This window comes from Nycticebus coucang, chromosome 24 (assembly GCF_027406575.1).
Source record: "Nycticebus coucang isolate mNycCou1 chromosome 24, mNycCou1.pri, whole genome shotgun sequence".
Taxonomy (NCBI): Eukaryota; Metazoa; Chordata; class Mammalia; order Primates; family Lorisidae; genus Nycticebus; species Nycticebus coucang.
In genome coordinates this window covers 27,146,926-27,173,625 of record NC_069803.1, presented here as the reverse complement: position 1 = coordinate 27,173,625, position 26,700 = coordinate 27,146,926, and the positions used below count along the sequence as shown (strand labels likewise).

Sequence of the window (26,700 nt, the reverse complement as noted above, 5' to 3'; positions counted from 1 at the left end):
AATTGCTCACATTAAAATTATTTCATCATCTAATTCTCAAACACATTTTACATCATCTCAGCTCTGAGACAGATGCCTTCAAGGGACGCCCTGAGTTGTTGAATTTGACAATATAAGGAGCTCCTGGTAGGCCTTGATCTTGAGTCTTGAACATGACAGGGTTATCCACTTCACTGTTTATAGCCTTGGACCAATGTCAGAAAACTGGGCTGTCCATGTCATCCATCATTCCCACACCTTCTGGGAAATGAATTAAAATGTGCCGAGCTCATCAAGATGAAGCAGATGGTTGGGTAAATTCCATGATGGACCAGGGAGCTCCACAAGGCAGAGTCTCTTGATCTTGCTGTCTTGGACTCAGCGCCAACTGTCAGCAGCTGGTCACTGGAGAGAGCGACGTTGTGATTAATACTCCATTTGTCAGGAGCTGTCAGCTCTGAAAAATAACAATGGCTGACATTTGAGATGTGCTTTAACATTTTCTAAGCGCCTCCCGCCATAATCACCCTTGAGAGGGGAAGGCCAGGAAGTTGTAACTCGGTGTTACAGACAGGGAAGCTCAGACTCTGAGAGGCTTGGTGGCTCACCCACCTCTACAGACCTGGTGAGGGTGGAAGTGGGAGTCAGGATCAGGCTTCGCGGCTTAGAATCCGGGCTCTGTTCCATAAGGTGTCTCTGGGGTCAACCTGCTAGTAAGTGTGGATCTACCACCTGACTGGGGCCTGTCACTGGACTAGATGCTGAAGGGGACACCAGAGAGACACACACACACCTGGCCCTCTCAAGCTCAGAGCAACCTGGAGCACTCTGTCAGGCCCCTGAGCGAGGGCTCAGCCCCTGAGCGCAATGTCCATCTAAGGAAGCAGGGAAGAAGCAAAGTCAGGCCCAGGCTACCCTGGATGGGGGATTCAACCTTCGAGGTGGTGGTGGAGGGTGGAGAGTGAGTGAAGGCTCAGCAGGTGGGCCTGTGGGAGGCATGAGAAGGGACATGACCAGCGTCTCCTGAGCATGCACTGTGTGCCAGGCATTGTTTTTTGTTTGTTTGTAGAGTGGCGTGGCATCACAGCAACCTCCAACTCCTGGGCTCAAGCAATTCTCCTGCCTTGGCCTCCCAAGTAGCTCAGACTACAAGTGCCCGCCTCAACACCCAGATATTTTTTTGGTTGCAGCCATCATTGTTGTTTGGCAGGCCAGGCTAGATTCGAACCCGCCAGCTAAGGTATATGTGGCTGGCACCTTAGTTGCTTGAGCCACGGCACCAAGCCGTATGCCAGGCATTGTTCTAGGCATTTGGAAGCATCAGTGAGCTGCCCTCCTGGTGTCACTGTCTGGATAGACAGTAAATGATAAGTTAATAGACAAAGCTGAGAGTGTAGGAAGATGGAGAGAGTTGAGTGTGGGTAGCAGTGTTCAGTAGGAACCTTTGAGAAGGTGACATATGAGAAAAGACAGAAGGCGGCAAGGGGTTAGTTGTGCAAACGTCTGGGGGAATCACTCCAGGAAGGCAGAACGGTCAGCCCCAAGCCACCAGGAAAGGACTTGCTGGTGTGAATGGTACCGGCCCAGAGTGCAAGTCAACCATCAGACCCAGTAAACATATTTAAAGTTGCTCAACCTCACTAGTCATCAGGGAAATGGAAATAAAAATCACAATAAGATGCCTCTATGCACCCACCAGAGTGGATAAAGTGGGAAAAATAAACAATACACATTGATGAGGACATGAGGACCACAGCGCTCCCCCACTGCTGCAGAGAGTGTGAACTGGTACAACCACTATGGAAAATGCTTTGGCAATGTCTGCTGAAGCTGAACACAAGAGCACACAATGACCCAGCAATTCCGCTCCCAGGTATGTGCCTGAGAGAATGGCTTCCACACGCTCGTCAGAAGGCACACACAGAGATGTTCAAAGCAGCAGCATTTGACACAGTCAAAAACTGGAAAGTCCCCAGATGCCCATAAACAGGAGAGAGGGCAAATAGCCAAGCCGTGGAATTCTCACAGCTGTGAGAATGAATGAATTACTGCTAAACCTGTCCAGAGAGAGTCATTCACAAAGCTGATGTATAAAAACTTAGACATATACTATAGGAGTCCATTTATATGAAGTTCAGGAACAGGCAAAAAATAGTCCACAGGGGTAGAAGACAGGGCAATGATTCCCCTGGGGTGGAGAGCTGGTCACCAGAAAGGGGCATCTCAGGTGCATAGAATGTTCTCCTCTTGCTCCAAGTCCTGGTTTCACAAGTCTATCTACTCAGTTTGTAAAAAACGTACACACTGTACAATTATGATCTGTCCATTTTTCTTTAGGTATTTTAAACTTTTTAGTGTTTTTTCTAAAAGAAAGATTCCTATTGGAGGGGGGAAAAAGAAAACAAAGTCAAGCCTCGGATGTGTTTTTGAGATACACCAGCAGAAGCAGCATGGGGATGAGCGGTGCCTGTGGCTCAAGGAGCAGGGTGCCGGCCCCCTATACCAGAGGTGGTGGGTTCAAACCCAGCCCCGGCCAGAAACTGCAACAACAACAACAACAAGAAAAAGCAGCATGGGGGCCTTTATGGGTGTTAGACTGCATTCCCACTCTCATGCCCTCCTCCCCGCCCCCACCCCCACCCCCAGCTGAGATTCCCAAGGATGGTGCTAGGTCTAACTCATATTTGTAAAAACATTGCCAATGCATTGCACAAAGGTACAAACTAACTCATTGCATGAAGGTATATAGGAGATGTTTGTTGAATGAATGACTGAAAGTATGGAAGGAATCCTCACATAGGTAGATGTCCCCGAGGGGAAGGATGGTTGTGGATGTACCAAAGAGGCCGAAGTTCTGACCTTCAGTTTCCGCCTCGCTCAGTTTCTCCATCTGGAAACAGAGGCGCATGATCACTGCCCTCCCCACCCTGGATCTAAGAGAGTTGCTGGGACCCTCAAAGGAAATAATTCAAAGATAGTGAGAAGTACTTGAGCACATCTGCTGTGCTCTGCTGTGCTCCACCTGTCTCCACATCCTGCCCGGAGAGCAGAATGGGCGTGGTCACTGCAGAGAGTTCTGGATTATTCAAACGCTTCTGGGTCCTTCTAAGTAGTTGGATTTCATTACCTTTATTTTCATAGATCTAGTACTTCAGAAGCCTAGTCAACCCTCCTTCATCAATGCAATCACATTTTCTTAATACCTTCTGGGGAAAAACATGCCCAGTACAAATGTTATCTGTGGTTGGATGGAAGCAAACTACTTTCTGGATGACTCTGATTTTAGTTGGCAAGAAGTTATCCTTGGAGCTAAGATCTGCCTGAAGGACTCTGACCCACTGAAAAACCAGCCCCCTAGGCCATTCCTCTACTTCATATCCAACGTCCCTTAGCCTGTTCCGGCAGCTTTACTCAATGTAGACAAAGACTGGAGATCACCCCCAGCTACAGGGGAAGGGATACACAAATTTTGTCACATGCATATGACAGAACACAGATGCTCCTCATGTGGCAGGAGGAGGAAAGAAGGCAAAGCAGGGAGGTCACATGCGGAGTCCCCACATGTCAGAAGACAGAGTGAACCCAGTCCCCAAGCCCTCTCCACAGCCTCACTACCGCGACCCTGAGGGTGGAGCCTCGTGACCTAGCCCCTCCCTGAACGTGACACCTCCCAGGAAGGTTTCCAACACGTGGATTTGGGGGGAGACACTTAGACCCCAGCACTAACCACCCTATTGCCTGCTGATAGCTCTGCTGTGAGGAGCAGTGGACATTGCATTTTGAGACATTTCTGGCTATTTTTTAAGATTACATTCCTAGGAATGTTGGTGAATTGCTGGGTGACAAAAACATTCCTTTTTGTGACAGACAGCGGTTAAGGGCACAGATCCTAGTCAAACCACCTAGGATTTGAATCCTAGTTCTGCCACTTCCAGGCTGTGTGACTCTGGAGGAGTCACCTCATGTCCCTGTCTCTCACTGGGCTCAGCGGCAGTGCCCACCCCAGAGGGCTGTTGTCTGGGTGTAGCAAGTACCGTGTGAAACGCACTTGGAGTTGCCCAGCAGATGTGCTATCCAGGGCTGCCGCTTCTCCTTTTCTTCCTTTCCCTTCTCCCTCCTTATTAGTATAATAATCGTGTAATGACTGTTTTTTTCTGTCTGTAAAATGGAGCATCATAGTGGAGCTGCCACCCAGGCACAGTCAGGAGGCCGTCATAAAAATGACTAAGACATTTCTGACTCAGCTGTGGGTTGGCAGCCGCACTGCAGGGAACGCTGAGCCTTGGCAAACACTTCTCATGTATGAAGTCTGACCCTGCAGTATCGAGGCTGAATTTTTCACCAACTAACAGAAACACATTTGTGAACATGACCTTCACAGCACTGTCTTCCCCAGGCCTTCGGTGTAAACTGATGGTGCCTCTGTGGCTCAAACCATTTTGGGGATTTGCCTTCCTCCAGCATCACCTCAATCTGAATGAATTGCTCCCTGGACATTTGGTTAGATTTCCTCTTTAAACATCAGGGTTCATGCTTAGGCTGACAATTATTTGCGCCTGAGGCCACCGCCCATGCTGGACTGCAGCCCTGTATCTCCTGCCCCACGTGCGACATTAATGCCCCATGAACAACGGGTTTGTTGCTGATGTGTTGAGACCCCAGGGGTGTTCTGAGTGTTCCCATTGTGGCCAATCTGTGACACTTGGGGACTGGATGTGACTCCAGGAAACTGCACCAAGCAATTCTGTGTCAAGTTGGGTGAATCAATTGAGTAATGCCAATTCTGTTCTATAAATGAATTTACAAGACTCTCGCGTGGCTCGTACTCCAGGTGTAGCTGCCATTCCCCCAGAAGCGGTCCTTACAGCAGGCGGGTGGAGTCCCCGGCTGAGCGGTTCAGGCCCCAGGCGGGCGTTCCCGTACGGGGCTGTGATGCTGAGATTGGCCACCAGAGGGGGGCCGTGGTCCAGGCCCCGCCACCGAACCTCAGTAACTGCTCCAAGAACTTTCATAAGACGGCGGCGGGAGCAGAGGGCGCATCAGTCAGTGGCCAGCCGCGCGCGGGGCGTCCTCAGGACATCCCCAGATCACTGCCCGAGCCGGGGCACCAAGACAGGGACTCCAGGCTCAGACCCGCTCTCAGGGTCTCCCAGGCGCAGGCCCCCAATTCTGTCACAGGTTGAGTCTTGAATCTTGCCTTTCAGGAGGCAACACTGGTCCTTCTGCAGAAGTGACCCCTGTGATCCTGCTCTGAGTCAAGTCCCAGGACGCCCCTACAGCCTCTTTCTATGACTCCACCTGGATTTGGCTGGCTCTGGGGACAAGTTTGGAGGGACTGCCTGGGTCTCAGTGTGGTAGCGGCCAGCTCTCCGGCCACCATGGCGAGTGCTGGGAACTGAGGGGACAGGCTCCTGCAGCCTCAGCCGGGGCACTCAGGTGAGTCTCGGTGCTAACTTTGCCCTATCTCCCCTGCATGCTGTCCCACAGGCAGCTGGAGGACCCTGGGGTGTGCCAGTTGGAGCAGAGAACCAACTCTGGGGATCTTCAGGATGTGCTGTCTGGAGGTGATGGCTCCAGGTGGGAAGGTCCCAGCTGTTCAAGCCCAAAGACATTTGCTGGGCCCTCAGCCAGCTGCCAGGGCTGGAGGGCATGAACCTGCATTTGGGGGGCCCGAGGGAAGCTGTTGACTTGGTGGCAACTCTGGCTCATGGGACAGCTCCAGAGCCCATTCGGGGGTACAGGTGACAGCTCCTGTCCATGTGTGTGCATGTGTGTGGAACATTTGAAGGGAGACATCTGCACCCCTCCAGCTCTGGGGTGTGACTGAGGTGAGCTCAGTACTGTTAGAGGAAGAAGTGTGTAAAACCCTCTCAATGACCACATTTCTGGAGAGGGCCACATGCACGGTGATTTTTACTTGGTTTTGATGAGTTTAAAACCAAGGTAATCCAAAGCTAGGAGCCCCACAGAGTTAGATTTTGGAACCCAGAGAAACTGTCTTGGGAGCAGTAAGGAGGCTTGTGCCACGCCCTCAGCAGGAGGGGCTGACCGAAGCCTTGGGATGCCCAGAGAAGAACCTGGAGGGCCAGAGTCCAGCTGTCAGCCCAGGCTGTGTGCACCACTCACTGTCTTTTGCAAACCCCAAGCAGCTTTGGTTCTGGGACTGACTGCGAATGAGGGGAGGCCTCAGGAGCCCAGGTGTGCCTCTGCCTGGCTGTGGCAGGGTCAGAAGATGCTGGAGGTGTTGGTTCTCGTCAGCCTGTGCCCCCAGCTCCCCAGTATGACCTTGTTCGTAAAGCCCTTCCAGGTGCATTTTCTCATGGGAGGCTCATAGTGATCCCAAGTGGCCGGCAGATGTGAACCTTCCCATCTTAAAGGTGATGCCCTTGAGGCTGAATGAGGTCAGATGATTGGGTTAAGTTCCCCAGCGGGCAGGATAGGAGCCCTTGGCCTCTGCGGTGCCTATTCCCCCCGGTCCTGTGCAGTGGGAGGAGGGAGCACAGATAGCTGAGGGCCTTTCCAGCTCCAAAATGCAGAATCTGGAAGATCCTTGGTCCCCAGCCTGATCCTCTACTGCCTTGGATGAAATTGCCTGGGAGTGAGTCATGACACCACAAGAGATCAGGAGAGTGTCCTCTCCCTGCTTAGAGAGAGGCTTCTATCTTTGACTTGAAGCATTGAGGTCCAGGTCCTTGAACTTCCGCAGATCACCTTGGCTTCCACACCCTACTCACGTATCCCCAGCCCTGCCCCCTCCCTTCAAGCTCTCAGAGCCTCTCCTTACGTCCAGGCTCCCCACCTGTTGGGGTTGTTGCTTGGCTGAGATGTGATCCTCTTTACCCTGAAGGTGGCCACCAAAAGGGGCTGGCACATGCCTCCTGGACAAAGCAGCCACGTGCCGGGCCAGGGCCCCTCCGTGGGAAGCCCCTTCTGCTGCACTGATCTCCCTTGCGCTCACGTCTCTGCTCTGGGTTGTTGGTTCCACTTTAAAATGGGACTGCCCACCTGCCCACCACCTCACTGTGCTTCTGGAAGGAGGTCACAGGGAGATCTGGGATGGCAAATGGCCCGCACCCTGTGGGGCACACGCACTGGGTGTTTGCACTGTTGGCCCTGCACTTGCCATCAGAAGTGTCTTTCCCAGAGCACAGACTTTGTCCAAAGGCAATAAGATCCATGATCTGAGAGTCCAAATGCCTGCCCCCAAGTCCTGAGAAAGAAAAACAGCCCCAAGTAAAACCTGGGCGGACAGAACGTGCTTAGGTTTCATTTCCAAGTAACAAGCATTAGCAGAGTTGGCTGAGCATTTGCAAACCCATCTCACTCACATCTGGCCCCTGCTCGGTCCCGCCCTCTCCCCAGCAGGCTCCCTGGGCTCCTGGTCCAGCAGCTGAGGGGTGGAGGGCACCCCAAAGACATGGTCCAGCTCTGGCCCAGGAGCTGACCAGAAAAGGAGGGCAGTGGAGGTGGCCATGGGGCCCCACACCTCCACTCTGCAGGGGCAGCGTCCGTCCAGCTCTGTGTGACCTCTGGACAGCAGTGGCTGTTGCTTTTGGCAGAGAGAGGGTTCTCGCAGGCAGGAGAGACACTGGCCTTCTGCTTCACGGCCCCTTGGGAGCGAGGCCAGAGGGAGGGTGGTGCACTCAGCACTCATGAAATGAGGGAGGGTCCTCTGCAGCTTAGCAGTGAGGAAGCTGCCCCGAGCCCCACCTAGAGGCCCTCTCTGGGTGGAGAGCTTGGGTGGAGGACTGGGACTGGGAGACCAGCAAACTGGACACCACTGCAGCACAGAGGAGCCGGGGCGGGCTGTGTCTGGGCCAGGGAGGAGAGATCTTGGTGGAGCCGCTGACCATTCCCTCTTCTGTCCCTCCCATGGGCTACAAGAAAGGCTCGCAGGGACCAGGAATGCTGTGACTCGTGTATGTGTGTGTGTGCGTGTGTCCAGAGATAAGAGCAGAAGCCTCCAGCCCCCTGTGGCACTGGAAGGACTGGTTAGTCCTGGGCTCCTCTCAGACCCAATGTCGGAGACCTCTGGAGACCAAGTTCAAGGCATGAAAAAGGGGATTCACATTTTGTTCTGCCTGGAGGAGCAACCCAGCCGGTCTCTCTCCCCATTATCCCTATTTATGAAATTTTGAGGACACCTTGTTCCCACCTTGCCTCTGAAGAAAAGCAATCTGTGGGGCTCCCTAATCAACCACATTGTTCCCCCCCTGCCTAGCAGGTACTGTGTCCAGGTCACAGGGCTGACTTTGCTCCACGCTGGGCCTGGGCCAACCCATCTCTTGCAGCTTTTGTCTTTCAAAAGATTCATTTTTAAAAAGTGGGTGTTTGGGGTCCCATGTCGAGGTAGTTAAAGAACATCAGAAGTGACAGTCAAGATAACTTATGGCTGGAACCAAGAGGAATGGAGAGAATAATTTGTAAAATCACCGGGCATGCATGTGAGAAAAGCAATAGAAAGTATTTCAATACTTTGTATTTTGCTTGAAAAATGGACTTTTTTGTATTACACAAAGAGTGCAAATGGGGCGGCGCCTGTGGCTCAGTGAGTAGGGTGCCGGCCCCATATGCCGAGGGTGGTGGGTTCAAACCCAGCCCCGGCCAAACTGCAACAAAAAAATGGCCGGGCGTTGTGGCGGGCGCCTGTAGTCCCAGCTGCTCGGGAGGCTGAGGCAGGAGAATCGCGTAAGCCCAGGAGTTGGAGGTTGCTGTGAGCCGTGTGAGGCCACGGCACTCTACCGGAGGGCGGTACAGTGAGACTCTGTCTCTACAAAAAAAAAAAAAAAAAAAAAAGAGTGCAAATGCATCATGGGAAACCCAGAAAATCTGCAAGCAAAAAGTCATAGAAAATCTCCACACTCCCTTCCCGCCCAGCCTCTTAGTATCTGGGGTCCCCACAGATACTTAGTGCCTGCCCCTGGGGTGCCTCCGAGCAGATGAATTCCTGCTGTGGTCCCAGTTGGTGCAGATGAATTCCTGCTGTGGTCCCAGTTGGTGCGGGGAGCAATTCTGATCTTCTCAGCTGTGTTGGCTGGTGGTCTCTGCACGCCTCTGAAAGCTCTTGTGGGTCTCATTTCCTTCCTTTCTAACACAGAACAGAAGCCCAGAGGGCTCTGAAATTGCTCCCAGGCCACCCTTAGGGTCAGCAGGGCGGCCTCCTCCAGGTCCCCCCCTGGCATGACCCACAGTGGCCCAGCCCCACTGAAAGTGGCTGAAGGGACGGACAGATTCCCACAGTCAAGAGAGGTCTGTAGGGGCCTGGCCTTGCACAGCACTGAGGAAGCTGGGGGCTCCAGGGACCTGGAGGGTGTCCTGGGTCCTGTCGTGAGGAGAGGTCTCTGAGTTCAGGCTCAGGGTCATGGGATGAGCAGCTTGTTCTACCCATCTGTTTCTGTTTTGACCTGCAGTTGACTCTCTGTCTGTCTCCCCTCTCGCCATCTTTGCTGCTGCTGCACCGCAGGAGGTGAAGAGCAAAACCATGTACCTGCACACTGTCAGCGACCGCGACACCAGCTCCATGTTTGAGGAGCCCTTCGACGGCAGGAGCCTGTCCAAGCTGAACCTGTGTGAGGATGGTGAGTGCTTCCAGCTCAGTCAGGAGTGCAGGATCTAGCCTGGGGTGGGGAAGGAGCGCTGCCCCCCTAACCTTGGCAGTGCTCCAGGGTGCTAGAGACCTCCCTGTCTAATACTGCATATGTTGAACTCTGTGCTTTAAAAGCCCTTTCCTGGGCATTTGCTCGTTCATTCATCTCAGCAAACCTGTACAGTCAGCAAGATGAGTACCCATTTTACAGATGGGTAAAGTGTTGAAGCTGAGAAAAGCAGTAAGGATGATACACTTGTCAGTCGGAGGTTCCAGCACCACATCTGCTGCCTGCAAGGGCAGGGAGGCTGGGGTCAGTGGAGGGTAAATCATCAGCCCAGACCCCCCAGGAGAGGGGTCACCCTTCACCATCCTGAAGCATCTGCGAAGAACAAACACCCTTGCCAAGGTGCTCACATGGGGTGCGAGGCCCTAGATAGAGCAAAAGAAGGGGTTTCTCTGCCAGTGCCCCAGAAAGCTCTGCTCTTTATCTGCCACAACTCCAGAGATCTAAGTAAGTGGTGCGGCTTCCCCTGAAGGAGCCCCGGAGCCCTGCTCCCGCAGCCTGATTGTTGTACACTCTGTAGGTGCCTAATAAATGCTTGCACGTGGGCAAATACGCTCCCTGTTGCAGCACATGTTGGACGGAAGAATCTCACAAAGACGTCTGGCCAAGTAGAGAAGGTCCTTTACTAACGGTTTTCCCCCCAGCACCTTAGTTTCTTTCCATTCTGCCGGGTGCCTCTTGAAAGGACGCAGGGGCAGTGGCTCCCCCTCTTCTTCCAAGCCTGCCCTTCCTCCCATGAGTGCTGAGTGTAGGCAGGGGAGCTGGGCCAGTCTCAGCAGGCAGAGGCGAGGGGATATCTGGGCTCCTGCCTGCTGGTCCTGCTCACCTGCCCTAGACAACTGCCCACCGCTGCAGCTCTTGCTCTGGGCTCCTGTCACCGGGCATATTCTGAGGACCCACAATATGTCAGGCTATGGAAAAAAAGTCTTTTCTCTGGGCGGCGCCTGTGGCTCAAAGGAGTAAGGCACCGGCCCCATATGCTGGAGGTGGCGGATTCAAACCCAGCCCGGCCAAAAAAAAAACCCAGTCTTTTCTCTCAAGGCTCTCAAGGAGAGCTGGTGGGGAACAATTGTCCCAAATATAAAGTAGATTAAGATAGGTGTGAGTATTGCAGAGGGAAGTGAGGCAGGCAGGCAGCTTCCTGGGAAAGGCCTTGAAGCCTGAAAGATATCAGAGACAATAAATGCAAACAGTGTAACTTGGCTTATTGTACCCTCAATGAATCCCCAACAATAAAAAAAAAAAAGAGAGAGAGAGAGAGAAAAGATATCAGAGAAGAGAAGAGGTGGAAAGTTTATTGATTATCTTTATTATTCATCTTTGTTTCCAGCCCGAGAATATAGGCCGGGCCCGGGCAGGCATCTCTGCTGTGTTCACTGATGTCCCCTAAGCCCAGCACGCAGTAGGTGCTCCTGTAGGTGTTTGTGGAATACCTGAGACAGCCAGACAGAGACACCCAGACAGAGACACCGACAGAGTACAGTGTTGAGATGAAACCAATGACTTAAAAGCTTGTAGGTTTCTGCCTTGATTTTTTTTTTCTCCCATTAGAATAAAATGATGGGCAGTGCCCATATCTCAGTGGTTACGGTGCCAGCCACATACGCCCAGGCTGGTGGGTGTGAACCTGGCCTGGGCCAGCTAAACAACAATGACAACTGCAACAAAAATATAGCCGGGCGTTGTGGTGGCACCCATGGTCCCAGCTATTTGGGAGACTGAGGCAAGAGAATCACTTAAGAGTTGGAGGTTGCTGTGAGCTGTGACAGCACAGCACTCTACCAAGGGTGACATAGTGAGACTGTCTCCAAAAAAAAGAAGAAGAAAATGATGACCCTGACTTGGGTACTTTCAAGGCAGATTTGATCTTTTACTGAAGGATTTTGCTGCTTTGATCCTCCTTTCTGCAGACAGAGCGGGAGGCTTAGGCTGGGTGGGGAGGTGTGGAAAGAAATTGGGGAGCGAGCACCCCTGAACCTGGCTGGGAGGAGCTTCAGGTTCCCCCATGACCTCATCCTAAATGTGGGGCCAGAGGTGGGAGGTGGGGAGGGGCTGGCCACGGGCGTGTTGGGAAACTGAACCGCAGAAGCACAGCCCAGATTTGAAGGGAGGACTCAGACTTGAGGTCGGGTGGGACCTTGAAGAAGGCAGGTGGAAACACAGAGGTCAGCGGTCATGCCCAGAAGCTCCCTTTCGGATGGACAGAGGTTGGAGCACCTTGGTCTTGTCACCATGACTGCAGTGAGTGCATAGGGAGGGTCTGTCTGCCTCTCCTGCTTCTGTGCCTTTGTGGCCCCCTCTGGTGCTGTCGAGCTGCTCAGTGTGGTGCTTGTTCATCCTGCCTCAACTGGAAGATCCTCGAGGTTGGGAAGCTGTCAAGCTCCTCTTTGAATTCTCTGGGGACCTTGTAGGCAGCAGGTGCACAGGAAGCCTTTGTGATTGTGTGACTTGCCAAGGCCACTTGTGTAGTTGGTGATGGAGCTGGACCCGGCTCTGCATCTCCTTAACTGGAATGCAGGCTCCTTCCTAGGAAAGGAACTCAGATCCTTCAGGGCATCCCCACGCAGCCCCTGCTCCGTGACACCCTTGGAGCTCCCCTGCTCTGCATGCCTTGGTAAGGCCACCTTTGGAACTTGCCGCTTTCCTTGAATCTCAGTCATCATCATCCTCCTGGGATCCCCCTGCTGTTAATGAAGAAGGGCAGGGATTGCACCCCTCACTGGTGCCTACCTCTGGGCGAGGGTGGAGTGTCCGTCTGCGGGGCTGGAGCTGCTTGGAAGCGCCAGTCCCAAATGAGGCCTGGAGGGTTCTTTAGCCGAGCTGCCTCTGACCAGTGTGCTCACTCTCACGTACAGTGAGTGCCCCCCACTTCTGCCCCCTCCTTCCTCCTCTCCCTTCCTCCTTTCCCTCTTGTGCCTTAGTCTCCCCCATGCAGCAAGACCTCTTCCATCTGGGTCCAGGAGGCCAGTGAGGAGGAGGAGGCTTGGCTGGGAGTGGGTGGGGTCTAGCTGGGCCAGAGAGAGGTGTCAGTGTCAGAGAAACACTGCAGTCCTGTCCGCCCGCCCGCACAGGGGACCCGGGAGTAATGAATTTCACATGCTCCTGGCCCTGCAGCCTGCCACTCCCTGAGCCAGGCCCAGGCTCCCAGTCCTGTATCCCTTCCCTGTAAAACCACATTATTCTCCTAGGAGAACCCCTATATCTACCTTTCCATCAAATCTCCCCCGTTTCTCTGGTGTAGCTGAGGGCTGCTGGCGGAGGCCCAAGGGTAAGCGTGATTTCCTGGGAGGGCCTGGCTGAGGCCCCGGAAGGTCACTGCCCTCTGCAGGTTGGAGAGTCTGCACTGGAGCAGAGGCATGGGGCCACTAACTCATTCAGAGCTGCAGCCCACTAGGGCAAAGCACCTCGAGATAAGTCTGTGGTCAGTGTGGGGGGGTCTTTCCTGCCCAGTGGGCTGTCTCTCCAGCAGACAGGAGCAGCCTGCTGAGGAGGGGAGAGCCTGGATAGTCAGCCTGGGGCTTGGGCTGGACTCCACACACCACTCACAGTTATGTGACCTTTGCCCCTTAACTCAGGCTGGGTGTGAAGAGCTTCTGTTTCCTCTCTGCTCTCCACTATGCCTCGTTGGGTTTGGCCATTGGGAGTCCTGGTAGGAGATGGGAGGGAGAAAAACAAGGAGGCTGGGGTCATCTGGGGCTGGTCCTGTCCGGCCACCAAAAGACACAGCTCTGCCCAAGCTGCCATAGATGGATTTTCTCCTTCCAGGTTCCTTAACCACTCCCATCCCTGACCCTTTGGGTCTAAATGTGGTTCTAGTCCAGGGATGTTACTCTGTCCTGTGGACATCCCTTTTGATACATATTTATTTAATATTTAATAAAGGACCTGTTTAGATGTGCTTTATTAAACCCTGTGAAGCCTTCTAATCTGAGTGGGCCACCTGTTTCTGCCAGGGCCTCAGCCTCTTTTATTGTCCTCACCTGCAAGATGAGAGTAATGTTATTAACCTCCCAGGGGCTAGGGGGGAGGGTGAGTGATGTCACCCATGTAAAGTGTCTTGCACACAGTAGACCCGTAATCCACATTCGTGCCCCTCTCTACTTAGGGGAGTCCCCTGCAAATCCTGGGGAAATGGGAAAGAAGAAAAGGGAGAGACGAGGGGGTCAGAAGGAGCTGGTGCTACTCAAGGCCCCCTGGTAAACACCTTGGCGGGCTCAGGATTGGCTGGTGTGTATCATCGCAGCAGGCTCTGAGGCAGAGGGGCTGTCCCTGGGTGTCTGGTACCTGGTCCTGGGGCCTGCAGTGGGAGGTTGGACCCTGGATTGGGTGGTTGGTTTGTGGAGGAAAGGCAGGCCCCCAGGTGAGTCCTTTATGGTATCTTGGCATTGGCTGGGTGGGGTGGGGGTGGGACAGTCTCCACATGTCACAGCATCAAATACAGAAGCCAGAGAATGTGCTTATTACAAAAGCCTGAACAGGGGACATACAGGCAAACCCAGAGGCTTGGTGTCCCCTGTAACTTGTATTTCGTTTGTTAGTCCCATTTACTTACAAACAGCCAGCAGATGTCAGCTGAGCACCTGCTATCTGCCAGGACCATGGGATATATCTGTATTTTTGTTAATGATTTATGGGTGCAGTTCTATCCACAGGATTAGCTGTAATACACCATCGTTGCCCACAATTTTCCAACAAAGCTCTAGATGTGATCACTGTTGGTTACAGGCCTCAACGGGTGGTGGAACTCCACCATAATGCAATAGAGTATGAATGTCTTACCACAACAAATAAGTAAGCGAGGAGATGGTTATGTTAGTCAGATGTGAGCATTCCTCATTGTATATCAAATCAGCACATTGTACCCTATAAATGCATTCTTGTACACAGTTATGATTTAATGAAGAATTAAAAAAAAGAAATCTACCATCTTCACTCAGCGCTGCTGAGCTTCCTACGGGGTTGAGGCCTGCTTTGCTGTCTTGGCAGAGGTGACAGAGCTTCAGGGACATGTGTGCTCAGCCCCATACCCATGGCATAAGCTGGGATGTCAGCTTTCTGTATTCAAAACCAGACACCCACGTGGCCTTTCCAGCTCCATGCTCCATCAGTGGCGGGAACTGGGATGAGAGACAGGGTGTTGAAGTTTTATCTGTTCCTGCTCTGATGAGAAATGATTCCTCAAACCAAAGCAGAGAAGGAGGTGGGAGGGAGGTCACAGGAGCCCTAGAAAGAGTTGTGATTTAAGAATGCGAAGAGCTGAGTCTTGGCTCCTACCTTGCAAACATCTTCAAGTGACTTATTGCCTTTGAGAAGGGTCCAGGGGAGGAATTGGAAATCTTTGACAGGGACCCAGGGCCACTCTCTGGGAGGAGTGTCTCGGGGCTTGAGTTGGCAGAGCCCTGAGCCCACAGCTGAGTGAGCATCTGCACAGAGAAGGCGTTTCCTTCCAGCCGTGCGCTGTCCACGTAGGGCACAAATACTTGTGTCTTCCTCCAGCCCCACAATGCACTTGTCCTTCGTAGGGGACTCCCAGGCTCTCTCCCTCCTGGTGACGGTGACTGGCCAGCTCACCTTGACTGCCCTTCCTCCTCTCGTCCCCCTCCTTCTTTCTATCCTCAGCCCCTGCTGCAAAAGAGAAGATGCGCCCAGTCGGCGCCCCACCCCACCCGAAAACAAGCACACAAGCCTTCGATTGTTTTGGAGATTTTTTTTATGCAGGGTAACTTGGAAAATAGGAGTTGAGAAAAGTAACCAACATTACGGGGGAGTGACACAACCATGAGATCTCTCTAGAAGTACTAGAAGAAACTGTTCTAGGTCACCATGGAATCTAAATTGCCTTAGCTGTGGCTTTCCCCCTTCTATCCACTAAACCTTTCTTAGAAATGGGTATGAAAGGCTCCATCTCCTCTGGCCACGCAGAAGCCCAGTGTCCTTTCCCCAGTGCCCTCACTGGCGGTAAAAGAGCAGATGTGCCCAGCCGAGGACTCAGGTCTGGGATCCAACAGAGCAGAGGTGATTGGTGTTCACTGCACCCCAGGTGGTTCTGGAGATAGGAAAAAAAACAAATCAAATTTTTTATTCTGTTTTCTCACTCAATAATCAATGCAGAACGCTCCACCTCTGGTCACTGAAATGTGCGGGGATTGCTTTCTTTCTAGCAGTTCTGCAGCTGATTCTCCAGGGGATACCAGCTGGGTGTCCTCTGACCCACTTTGCTTCTGACACTATCTGCCCTGGGCAGCATCAGATGCCACAGGGTGAGGGCTCAGTTCCCCAAGACTGTCCCCCACTTCTGATGCCAGTTCCAAGCCCAGGTGTGACCTGTACTTCTGACCGACCTGCTATAAATCAGGATTCCCTTACCTCCTTCTTGGGTTTGATTAATTTGCCAGAGTGGCTCATAGAACTCAGGGAAGCACTTTACATGTTTGCAGGTTATTTTAAAAGGTTCAGATGAATAGCCAGATCCCGAGGTATGAGGGAAAGGACACAGAGCTGCCATGTCCCCTTCTAGAAGCCACCTTCCAGGGACCTGCATGAGGTCAGGTTTTTGGAAGTCTTCAGTCCCCTTGGGTTTTAATGAAAGCTTCATTATGTAGGGATGATTGATTAAATCGCTGTCCATGGGCGATAGACTCAACTTTCAGCTCCTGTCTCCTACTAGAGTTGGGGAGCCAGGCTGAGTGTCCCAGCCACCCTATCAGTGTCCAGCCTCCATTCTGAGACCACACAGGGAGCTCTAGACAGCAGCCATCTCATTAGTACACAAAAGATACTATTATCACGCTGGAGATTCCAAGGAGGTTTTTTGCCAGGATTCAGGCTGAAGGCCAAATGCGTATTTCATGATATCACAGTTGTTTAGGACCTCCCAGGCTCAAGTGAGGCTTGTTTACCTGGGTAGGCTGGGTTGGGTGACTCTCCTTGGCAGTGTCCTGGCCTCACCTTTCCTCTTTCCTTTCCTAAGGTCCCCATTAAAGCCAGAAAGTTGTGGCCACTTCAAAGACAGAGGTTATTTAAGGCTGCCTGTTACAATGAACAAAGTGAGCGGGCAGTAACCAGAGTGAGATGAGGAGGCTGATGGTATGAGGTCAGACTTGGGTGGTTTCAATGAGGATCTTTGGAGAAGCTGAGCACTGAGGTCCCTCCCAGCAAAAAAATCCTGTCTCCACCTACTGTTTATAAGCTGGGGGACCAAAGAGAACAAAAAGAAAATATTTGCTGTTGTTAAAACTCAAGTAGGTGACAATGGAATCCTTGCCTCTGTTTTTTTGTGTTTTTACAGACAGTTTCTTTGGAAATAAACACCCATTTTCATCAGATCCAATTTGGAAGTACCTTTTTTAAAGGGGGAGGCCATACATTTAGACAGATAAGTCCCCCAAATGCTTCAAAATTATGATTAAGAAATTGAAATACTAATTTTTCAAGGAAAGGACAAATTGACGAGGATTGTTCAGAGTCTCTCTCATGGTCTCGCTTCAATGCATGACAGAGGCGTGCTTTGAATCTACCTCCCTGGTGCCCCAAATGCATACTCTGTGCCTGTAGAGGTGTGAGGGACGCTACTTGCTTAACACAGGGAAACTGGGCTCCAGAGCTTCAAGGCTACCACCACACTGCGGCAATAACCTCGGGAACTGTCTCTATACTCATCCTCAGCTCAACTCTGCGGGGTGAGTGGTTTTTATGTAAACTTTCCTGTTCTTTAATCTCTGTTACTAAACACTTCCCTACCTGCAGCATACAGTATTTTAGCAAAAACTCTTTAGGGGCATTTTTTTGGTTCCTATTATTAAAAGTAACTCTTCACGGTTTTAACCTCTGGAAATAATCAAATCGTTTGAGACAGCCCCATTTTAAATGTGTCCTATTAAAACAAATCGAAGAGTTTCTTCCCCCAATAAATTGAGCTCTTATAAGAATAAGACTTTTCATTGACTTTCCAAGAATGTGCCTTCACAATGTCTTTTGATATGACAAATGCTTTACTCCAAAACTGTGACCTCCTTGCCCTAGATCTGTGATTTGATCAGAACCAGTCCCAGGGCAGGGCTCAGGCCTCCCTCTGCCTGACTACAAAGCTCCGTGTGTGTTTCTGATACCCAGCCAGGAGTAAGCTGTTGATTCTGTTTTAGGGAACTGCTCCCACAGTTTACCCACATGGGCCCAAAGTGGCAATCAGCAACCCTGGATATGCAAGGAAAGCCAAGCTTCTGATTATTTTTTTCAGATCAAAATTTTACTTAAAAGATACATTTTTCCAGCCAACTTGAATTTGTCCATTATTTGCATAAGGTGGTTGCAGCAAAAATGAATGCTGAGTATGTGTGTTTGCTCTGCCATTCAGTAGGTGCTGTGCTGGCCAGTGGGGAGAGACACCCCCTCAGAAGATCTCAGAGACTAGGAGGGCAGCCAGAGACATAAAGAGACAATATAGCTGGGGTACAATGGCTCACGCTTGTAATCCTAGCACTCTGGGAGACTGAGGCAGGCGGATTGCTCTAGCTCAGGAGTTCAAGACCAGCCTGCGCCAAGAGTAAGACCCTGTCTCTACTAAAAATAGAAAAACAGGTGGTGCACACCTATAGCCCCAGCTACTTGGGAGGCTGAGGAAAGAGGATCACTTGAGCCCAAGAGTTTGAGGTTGCTGTGAGCTATCATAATGTCATGGCACTCTACCCATGGCGACAGGGTGACAGTGTGAGCCTCTGTATCAAAAAACAAACAAACAAACAAATATATATATATATATATATATATAATGAAGATAGTGCTAGAGATGTGTGCAAGGTTCTGCCATGGTTCTTCTGGTGGTACTTATTTCTCAACACACTTCCTTCTAGAACCCTCTTAATCTTGAACATCTAAAGTTTGGTTTTGCTTCTCTAAAAGTGAAATTTCCTTGGTATACATCAACTTTCTTCTTGAAAATTGTCATAGAACTGTGATTCGATTACTTGTATTAAAATCAGTGTCTCCCAGAATGTGGCTGTATATTACACAACAGAGTGGTGCTCAAGATGACTTTGAGTAATAGTAGATATAATAGTTTATTATAGATATAATTGTGTTAATAGGTAGGCATTTATTTTAATGTGCAGTAGGATGACACTAATTTTCCACTTTTGATGATGAAGTCTCCTTCTTAAGTAAATTTAAGTTTATTTAAGTAGAGTGTTGTCAAGGAAATGACAGCCCAGGGATACTCAGCTGTGGCGAGGTTATGCAGGTTGTGTGCAGACGAGGATGGTGAGGGTGCAGAAACCATTTGTCCTTCTTCCCACAGTCATCAGGGATGGGAACTCCATGCTCAGACACTGGCACCCTGGGCTGGCTCTTCAGGTCACTGTGCACTTAATTGTTAGTCTCTATTTATTCTTTGAGAGCCACAGGTTTTAGCCTTCTCCAAGTCTCTTAAGTTCCCTGCCCTTGACTTCCTGATCTTGAGATACCACCCTCCATTCTGGAGGCCACTACAAGATGGAGAAATCTTTTCTGTCTTTTCCCTAGAGTTTGGGGAGCGTCGTTGTTGCTAGTGTTGTCACTGTCCTCATTGTTGATGACCATTTCCTCCATCAATCTGGTGTTGTAAGCACCCGTGTCTGTAAACAACAGCTGTGTTTAATAACGAACAGCTCTGTCTGGTACGTCCTTCAGAACTGTCCTCACATGGAGGAAGAAAGTTTTCTTTTCAAAGTCACAGTTTTCAAATGTAGAATTGCCATAAATTGGATGATAAAGCTAAAGAAAAACAAAACGGAATTTAGCCCATCTAACTAGGCCTGTCGTCAAGCCAGGCCTCCACACAGACCCACGCTCACCTGTGGCTGCAGCACTTTGCTGGTGCCACACCTGTCTCGCACACCTGCTTCACGCTTCCCTGTCTGTGTCTTGGCTACCCTCCTGTGTGTCTTCTTCCGTTTCAAGGGGAGCATTGGCAGGGCAGTGGCTGTATCTTAATCTCTCATTCAATAAATAATTTCTGAGTATCCAGCACGGACCAGGCCTGGGAAGTTGGAAGAGGATGACGCTCAGGTCTGTGCTTTACACAGCTTGTGATCTTTGCATTTCTCAATGTCTAGCATAAGTGTATTAGTTATCTACTGCTGTGTAACAAGTCAACCCAAAACTTAGAAGCAGAAAACAAACAGAAATTTGTTCCTCACACAGTTTTTGAGGAAGCCATGGGTGCACAAGGAAAGCCAGGATTTTATTGATTTTTTTTATACATACAAATTTTGCACAAAAGTATGTTTTTGTGTGTGTGTATGTGTATATATAAATTCTAATCTGGGAGTAGCTTAGTTAGGTAGGTGGGGCTCAGGGCCCCTTCCAAGGTTTCAGTTAAGATTTTGACCAGGGTGCCATCATGTGAATGTTCCTTTGCATGGCTGTCATCTGAAAGCCTCAGTACCTGACCACACAGGCCTCTCCATGGGTGTTCATGAATGACAGGGTAGTTGGCTTTCTCTCCAGTGAATATTCTAAGAGAGAGAGAATGAGCAGGAAGGAAACCACAGCATCTTTTGTCTCATCTCGGAAATGACACAGTACTACTTGTATTAGTCTCACGTCCGTCCCAGGTACAATGTGGTAGGGGATTGATTACCCAGGGGGCAGGGATTGCAGCAGCATCTTGAAGGCTGGCTACCAGAGTAGTGCAATCAATGGTGAGTGCTCAATAAATGTCTGTTCTATAGGCGGCACCTGTGGTTCAAAGGGGAAGGGCGCTGGTCCCATATGCTGGAGGTGGCGGGTTCAAACCCAGCCCCAGCCAAAAAAAAAAAAAAAATATATATATATATATATAAAAATAAATGTCTGTTCTAGTTTGTATCCCTACAATCCATAAGGCAAAACCTCTACTTTTATTTTTCATAATCTTAACTTTTTTAGAACCATTTTAGGCTCACAGAAAAATTACATGAAAAATACAGAGGGTTCCCTTGTACCCCCACCCCAACACACACAGCCTCCCACTGTCAACTTTCCCCACCAGAGTGGTGCCTTTTTTAGGATCAGTGACCTACACTGACATACCATTGTCACCCAGAGGCCATCATTTGCATTAGGATTCACAGTTGGTACTGTGCACTCTGTGGGTTTGGACAAATGTGTAATGACTTGTGTCCGCCGTGACAGCATCACACAGACCAGACTCACTGCCCTAAAAATCCTGCGTGCTCTGCCCACTCATCTCTGCCTCCTGCACGAGCCCTGGCAACCGCTGATATTTCCGCCATCTCCATACTTTTGCTTTTTTCCAGAACGTTATATAGTTGTAATCATATAATATGTAGCCTTTGAGATCAGCTTCTTACTTTTCATGAAATGTACCATGAATTTAAGATTCCTCCATGTTTTATCACGGCTTGATAGCCCATTTATTTTATTTTGTAATTTTTTTTTTTTTTTTTTTTGAGACAGAGTCTCACTTTATTGCCCTTGGTAGAGGAGTGCCGTGGCGTCACAGGAGCTCACAGCAACCTCCAACTCCTGGGCTTAGGTGATTCTCTTGCCTCAGCCTCCTGAGTAGCTGGGACCACAGGCGCCCGCCACAACGCCTGGTTAATTTTTTGTTGCAGTTTGGCCGGGCCAGGTTTGAAACCGCCACCCTCGATACATGGGGCCGGCGCCCTACCCACTGAGCCACAGGCGCTGCCCTATTTTGTAATTTTTTTTTAATAAAGAAGAAAGCATACTTTTTGCTCTGGCTTTGCTGATTGTATCATTGTGGACTGTTTTTAATCGTTCACTAAGCTTAAATCATTCTAGTGGTTTACCCAGCTAACACACTGCTGCCACTTGAAAAAAAAAGGCAACAAATATGTTTTGGGCAGCCTTCGTAACTTGTCTTTTTCTTCAATTGTCCTCTCTCCCTTGAAATTCTATTCTCTGAGCCTCTTGCCAGACCATTCATGTTCCGCTTGTCTAACCACTTGTGGCAACTCTGTTTGAAACCCTTATTACATTCGATTTAAAATAGATTTGGTTTGATGTATGAAGTAGTCAAGTCTTGCTGAAAAGATTAAGCTGTCTCAGAGGAAGGTCTGTGTTCCCAGTGTTGGTTGACAGAGGGACCTGACTGTTAAGTAGAAGCCTCAGTTAAAGGGCAAGGGAACTATCTTAATGCTCATACATGTCATTGTGATGTGGCCCTCTCCTACAGTGAGTAGCGTCCTAAAGATGGAAGCAACACTCAAGTGAGCTATGTTGCTGGCTGTGAGATTTTCTTCCCTCTCTTTTGCCATGACGCTGGCGGACTCAGCAGGACTCAGAGCCTGAGAGCTAGAACAACCATCAGGAGAATGAAAATCAGTACTTGTGTAACATTATACAATGGTCTTTTCACCATTCTGACTCCTGAAGAGGACAGACTTTTCTCTGATAAGTTACAGACATCTAGTGCCTTTTTACCAGTAGAACTTAAATATATTTAGGGGCGAAACTGGGTTATAGATCCTACTGTGTAGAAAGGAATAGAAAATCCCAGAAAAGAAAATTTAGGGTGAGTTAGAAAGTTATGCTCTATTCAAGCCTTAGTTTTCTTAGGAAAATTAGGGTAGCTCTTCAAAATGTGCTAATGTTTAAGGATTAATGAGAATGGTTATTGAATATGTATTTCTTGACAACTTGCTCCACACTGGACCCAGTGTTTTTTTGAAATATGACATAGTCATTCTCTTTGCTGTTTTAACAGCTGTATTTGCAGTAAAATGATTACTCTTTTTTTTTTTTTTTGGCCAACGTAAGTGTGCTGCGAAGTTTAACTATAGGTTCAAGTGTGGGGTGAAATAAAGACCTTGACTGGCCTCGAGCTTCCATGGGTGGGCTAGACAACTGGACTCCCACATGTCCTCTGGAGTGAGTGGGAGGATGTTTCTTTTTGGAGACAGAGTTACTTTGTTGCCTTCGGTAGAGTGCCATGGCATCACAGCTCACAGCAACCTCAAACTTTTGGGCTTAAGTGATTCTCTTGCCTCAGCCTCCCAAGTAGCTGAGACTAGAGGTGCTCGCCACAATGCCCAGCTATTTTTAGAGATGGGGGTCTCCGTCTTGCTCAGGCTGGTCTCGAACCTGTGAGGATAGGCAGTCCACCTGCCTCGGCCTCCCAGAGTGCTAGGATTACAGGCGTGAGCCACGGCGCCCGGCCAGGAAAATGTTTCTTATATAAAATACCTCTGGGGGGCAGGATTGTTTGACCCTAAGGCATCAGTAGTGGCACCCCATTTCCCTGTAGTTATGAAACCTCCTGAGGCCCAGGAGACAGTCATGATACTGAGCGGCGATACCTACACTGAAAGTCCTTCCTTGCAAATGCAAACCTTCCAGGGAGTTGACACCACCTTTCAAGACATTTTGTAAATATTAATTATTTCAACCTCTCTTGCCAACCTTTTTTCTGCCCTATACCTTCCTCATGTGCAACAGGCTTTAGTTAGCAACACTCTTGAAGTGGGGGACAGTCTCTCTGGAGGGGGTTCCGCCCCCCATTGGGTGGGGAATAAGCATTATAGGGACAGGCATATTTTGAAAATATGTGATTCTTACATTTCTGGCTGGCATCGGGGTGGGAGATCCCTTCCATTTTTCATTTCAGTCAACAGAGCAGGTGAAGATTAGAACATTTCCTGGTGTCTGCACAGGGCAACTGAGAAGGCCGCCTTAAAAGACACATTCAGCTTCTGCCTCTGAGATCTCTGATCCCAAAAATCACTTGGGTCAGGGTTTGTGGCTAACATTTGAAGTTCTTTAACTGTAAACTGAAGGAGTTGCACCCCACAGTCCCTCAGGTCTTCTACAGCAATGATGGCTCGCTGTCCCACTTTGGGCAGAGGCTGGGGAGTCTCTGGGTAACAGGATCAAGTTACCATGTTTTCCAATAAATCACAACCTAAGGTTGTAAGCTGGTAATCAGAACTGGCTTGCAAATGTGTTTTGTTTACACTCCGCAGTGTTTTTGGAGTTAGTTGCCAACACTTAAAAATGGGGAGATGTTGGCTGTAGTCCCAGCTATTTGGGAGGCTGAGGCAAGAGAATCGCTTAAGCCCAAGAGTTTGAGGTTGCTGTGAGCTGTGACGCCACCGCACTCTACCCAGGGTGACACAGTGAGACTCTGTCTCAAAAAAAAAAAAAAGGTGGGGGGAGATGTCCTGAAATTGTGGATCTGGCAGCATGGGGTCTGCACTCCTGTGCGCAGCCTCCCAGGGGGCTGTCACTTGCCCTCGGTCCCACTGGGCCTCTTCTGCTATTCCCAGAAGAACTGGCTACTGCAACAGTTTGAGCTTGAAACTCTGGTTTTAAATTCTCTCCATGTTCGATAGGTCACATGGGACAGTGATGCGTCTTAAAGGCCACATATCTAAGGCTGTTTCAATGTTTTTGCTGTCTCAACTGTCTCTAGAAGGTGGTGTGTGTGAGCACATGAGCTGGACACGTGTCATACAGCTCAGCCCTGAGCACAGAGTTGTGAGGAAAGCGAGAGACTAGACATCTTGTGATACTTCTAGAAAGTTCCCTTCCAGGTGGTCGTGTGATGGAGGTGCAGAGCAGGCACGAGAGGTTCCGCACGAGCATCTGTGTGTTAGTGTGAGACCAAAAGAGGGAGAAAAGCTCATGAGGTTCTCAAGCGTCTTTTTTCCTTCCTCCTTTTCCCCTTGTTGTCCAGGTCCAGGCCACAAACGCCGGGCGGGCGGCTGCTGCACCCAGCTGGGCTCCCTGTCCGCCCTGAAACACGCTGTCCTGGGGCTGTACCTGCTGGTCTTCCTGATTCTCGTGGGCATCTTCATCTTGGCAGGTAAGAGCAGCCTGATTCCATCCCATGTTTTGGGGGTGATGAAGGGAGATGTGAAGCCTTTGGTCTTCCTTCCCACTGTTGTGACCCCACACACTGCCCTCATCGCCATGGAAACCACGGAGGAAGCTGCTGGCTGGTCTTCAGCACCCTGCCTGTCTACGTGGGGATGGCTGGTGGGGCTGTGTGCACTTGTAGGGTCTCTGAATTCAGTAGCAGGGACCAAGCTGCTCAGAGTGGCTTCTGACTGTTCCTGCATCTTCCTGGGACATTGTGCGTCACACTGGGGCTCTTTGCACGTCTGGGGCATGGTTTGCAGTGAGCAGCCCAGGCCTGGTCTTAGCTCCTTGCCCTGGGGTGACATGAAAATGGTCATGAGGCACTTGGGGTTCTGGCAAACCTGCTGCCCTTGTGTCTCCTGCAGGCGAGATGGCGTTGCCCCAGTTCCACCAGGCTGTCCTCCCCAGTTTCTGCCTGCAACACAGGCACGGGGTGATGGGCTGAGGCTTGGAGTAGTCTCCAGCCAGTGGGGGAGAGCTGTCAGGCTGCCGAGGGACCAGATGAGGGTGCTGCACACTTTGAGCTAGATGCTAAGGAGATGGAGCTGGTGTGGCAGGTGGCTGTGTGGGTCTCCTCCTGATTCCCACCTGGAGGACAGGCTGCTCAGTTCCAGCCTTTCTCCTATGTGGGGCTCGACAGAGTAAGGCCAAGAGAGCTGTTTATTTCAGCCGACGCCATCTCTCATGAGTACCATGCCTGGATTAGAGACACCACTTTATAAGACCTGGAGCTTCTCTGAAGAAGCCCCAGCCTAGAGACTGTAGCATCCTGCAGATAAGCCCTGTCTCAGGGAGGGACATGACGGGCTTTGTGGTGGGGTGTGGACATCAGGAGCGCTCACAGAGCAAGTGTGGCTGCTGCTCACGCCTAGGAAGGCGGGATAGTGGGCGCCAGGCTGCTGGCCCGGCACAGCTGACCGCAGTGCTGAGGGTGGGGTCCTTCAGGGACCCTTGGGGCAGGAATCTGGATGGTCAAGCCCTAACAGCTGACCTTCTGCTGGAAATCCTGAGGCAAACACCCAGGACCTCCCTGGTTTTGACTCCCTTTCCATCATACAGGACTAGTCACTTGGGCATTGTAATGGGGCGTTCGATGCTGCCAGCACCTTCAACTTCCCACATTCGAGGCAAAGGCCATACATCTATGATGTTGTCCCCCAGCCAGTGACCTGGGGTGGGGGGAGGGTGGCCAACAGCAACAACAAGAGAACCTCATGATTCAACCCGGAGACCAAAGAACAGTGTCCAGCAAGATCTATTGTGGGCTAAGCCAGCCAAGGGACGATTTGAACATGTTCTTGGGCTGCTCAGGGAGAGCTTGGGATCTGGGTTTTGTGGGTTTGGCTGCCAGGACCATAACACATTTCTGGAATGTTTGGAAAGCATCTCAGCCCAGCAGGAAAACCAGAAGAGGAACTTTTAGGTGACAGATGCAGAAAAGCCCTGCAAAGCAAGAACTTTGAGGTGACAGATGGCAGGCTGGAGGAGGGAACCCAGGCTGGTGGGGGGCCTGCGACAGGTCCCCAGAGCCCTGGAAGGGCGTCAACCCCTGGGGAGGCGATGTGCACAGGGTGTCCATTCTCTTCTGGCATCTGGAGGCCTGCCCTGCGGAAAGGGTGGACAAGCCCCGTGTGACGCAGAGAGTGGAACTAGCATGAACGGGAGTGCTCTAAGGAGGCAGATTCACATCCAAAACAGACCGAGTTTTCTGACAAGTGGTGGGGGCCAATGTGACACGGAAAGGCTTGCCCCTGGCTTGGAGATCAAATGGGGTTTATGAGGACTTCCTGGAAGCTTCAGAAAGGAGTGTGGGATATGGTTTCTCAATCTAATAAAAATGTCTCCAAGCTTCCTTTGTCATTCTAGGTGGAAACTTTGGAGGTTTTTCAGCATTACGATCACCTTTGAACCTGAAATTTCTGGGTACTATGTTGCCTTTATGAAACAAATATTTCAAGTGGATTGAACTTTATCTCTTGGCTCTGGGCATGTAGCCACTGTGACCGCCCCAAGTTCTTACTTGGAAAATCTTGTTGGCCTCTGGGAGAGGTGTGGTGAGGGTGGCCAGTGAGAGAGTGTAGTCACCAGCTGCTTCTGCCACAGGGAGGGGACTTGGCAATTGGTGGCTGAGCCTGGTATTCTTTGTTTTTTACTAGTACATAGTCTCACTATGTCACCCTCAGTAGAGTGCTGTGGCATCACAGCTCAC

General features: G+C 50.4%; 1 protein-coding gene across 1 annotated transcript in view; it reads left to right on the top strand.

Moving 5' to 3' along the window:
* Nucleotides 1-5,007: 5,007 nt before the first annotated feature.
* SCARA5 (scavenger receptor class A member 5) overlaps nucleotides 5,008-26,700 on the top strand; it is a 90,713-nt gene continuing 69,020 nt past the window's right edge. The window contains exons 1-3 of the mRNA XM_053578704.1: nucleotides 5,008-5,415; nucleotides 9,443-9,557; nucleotides 24,307-24,435. Of these exons, the coding sequence (XP_053434679.1) occupies nucleotides 9,461-9,557; nucleotides 24,307-24,435 (226 nt within the window). The 5' untranslated portion in view covers nucleotides 5,008-5,415; nucleotides 9,443-9,460. The remainder of the gene's footprint in view (nucleotides 5,416-9,442; nucleotides 9,558-24,306; nucleotides 24,436-26,700) is intronic.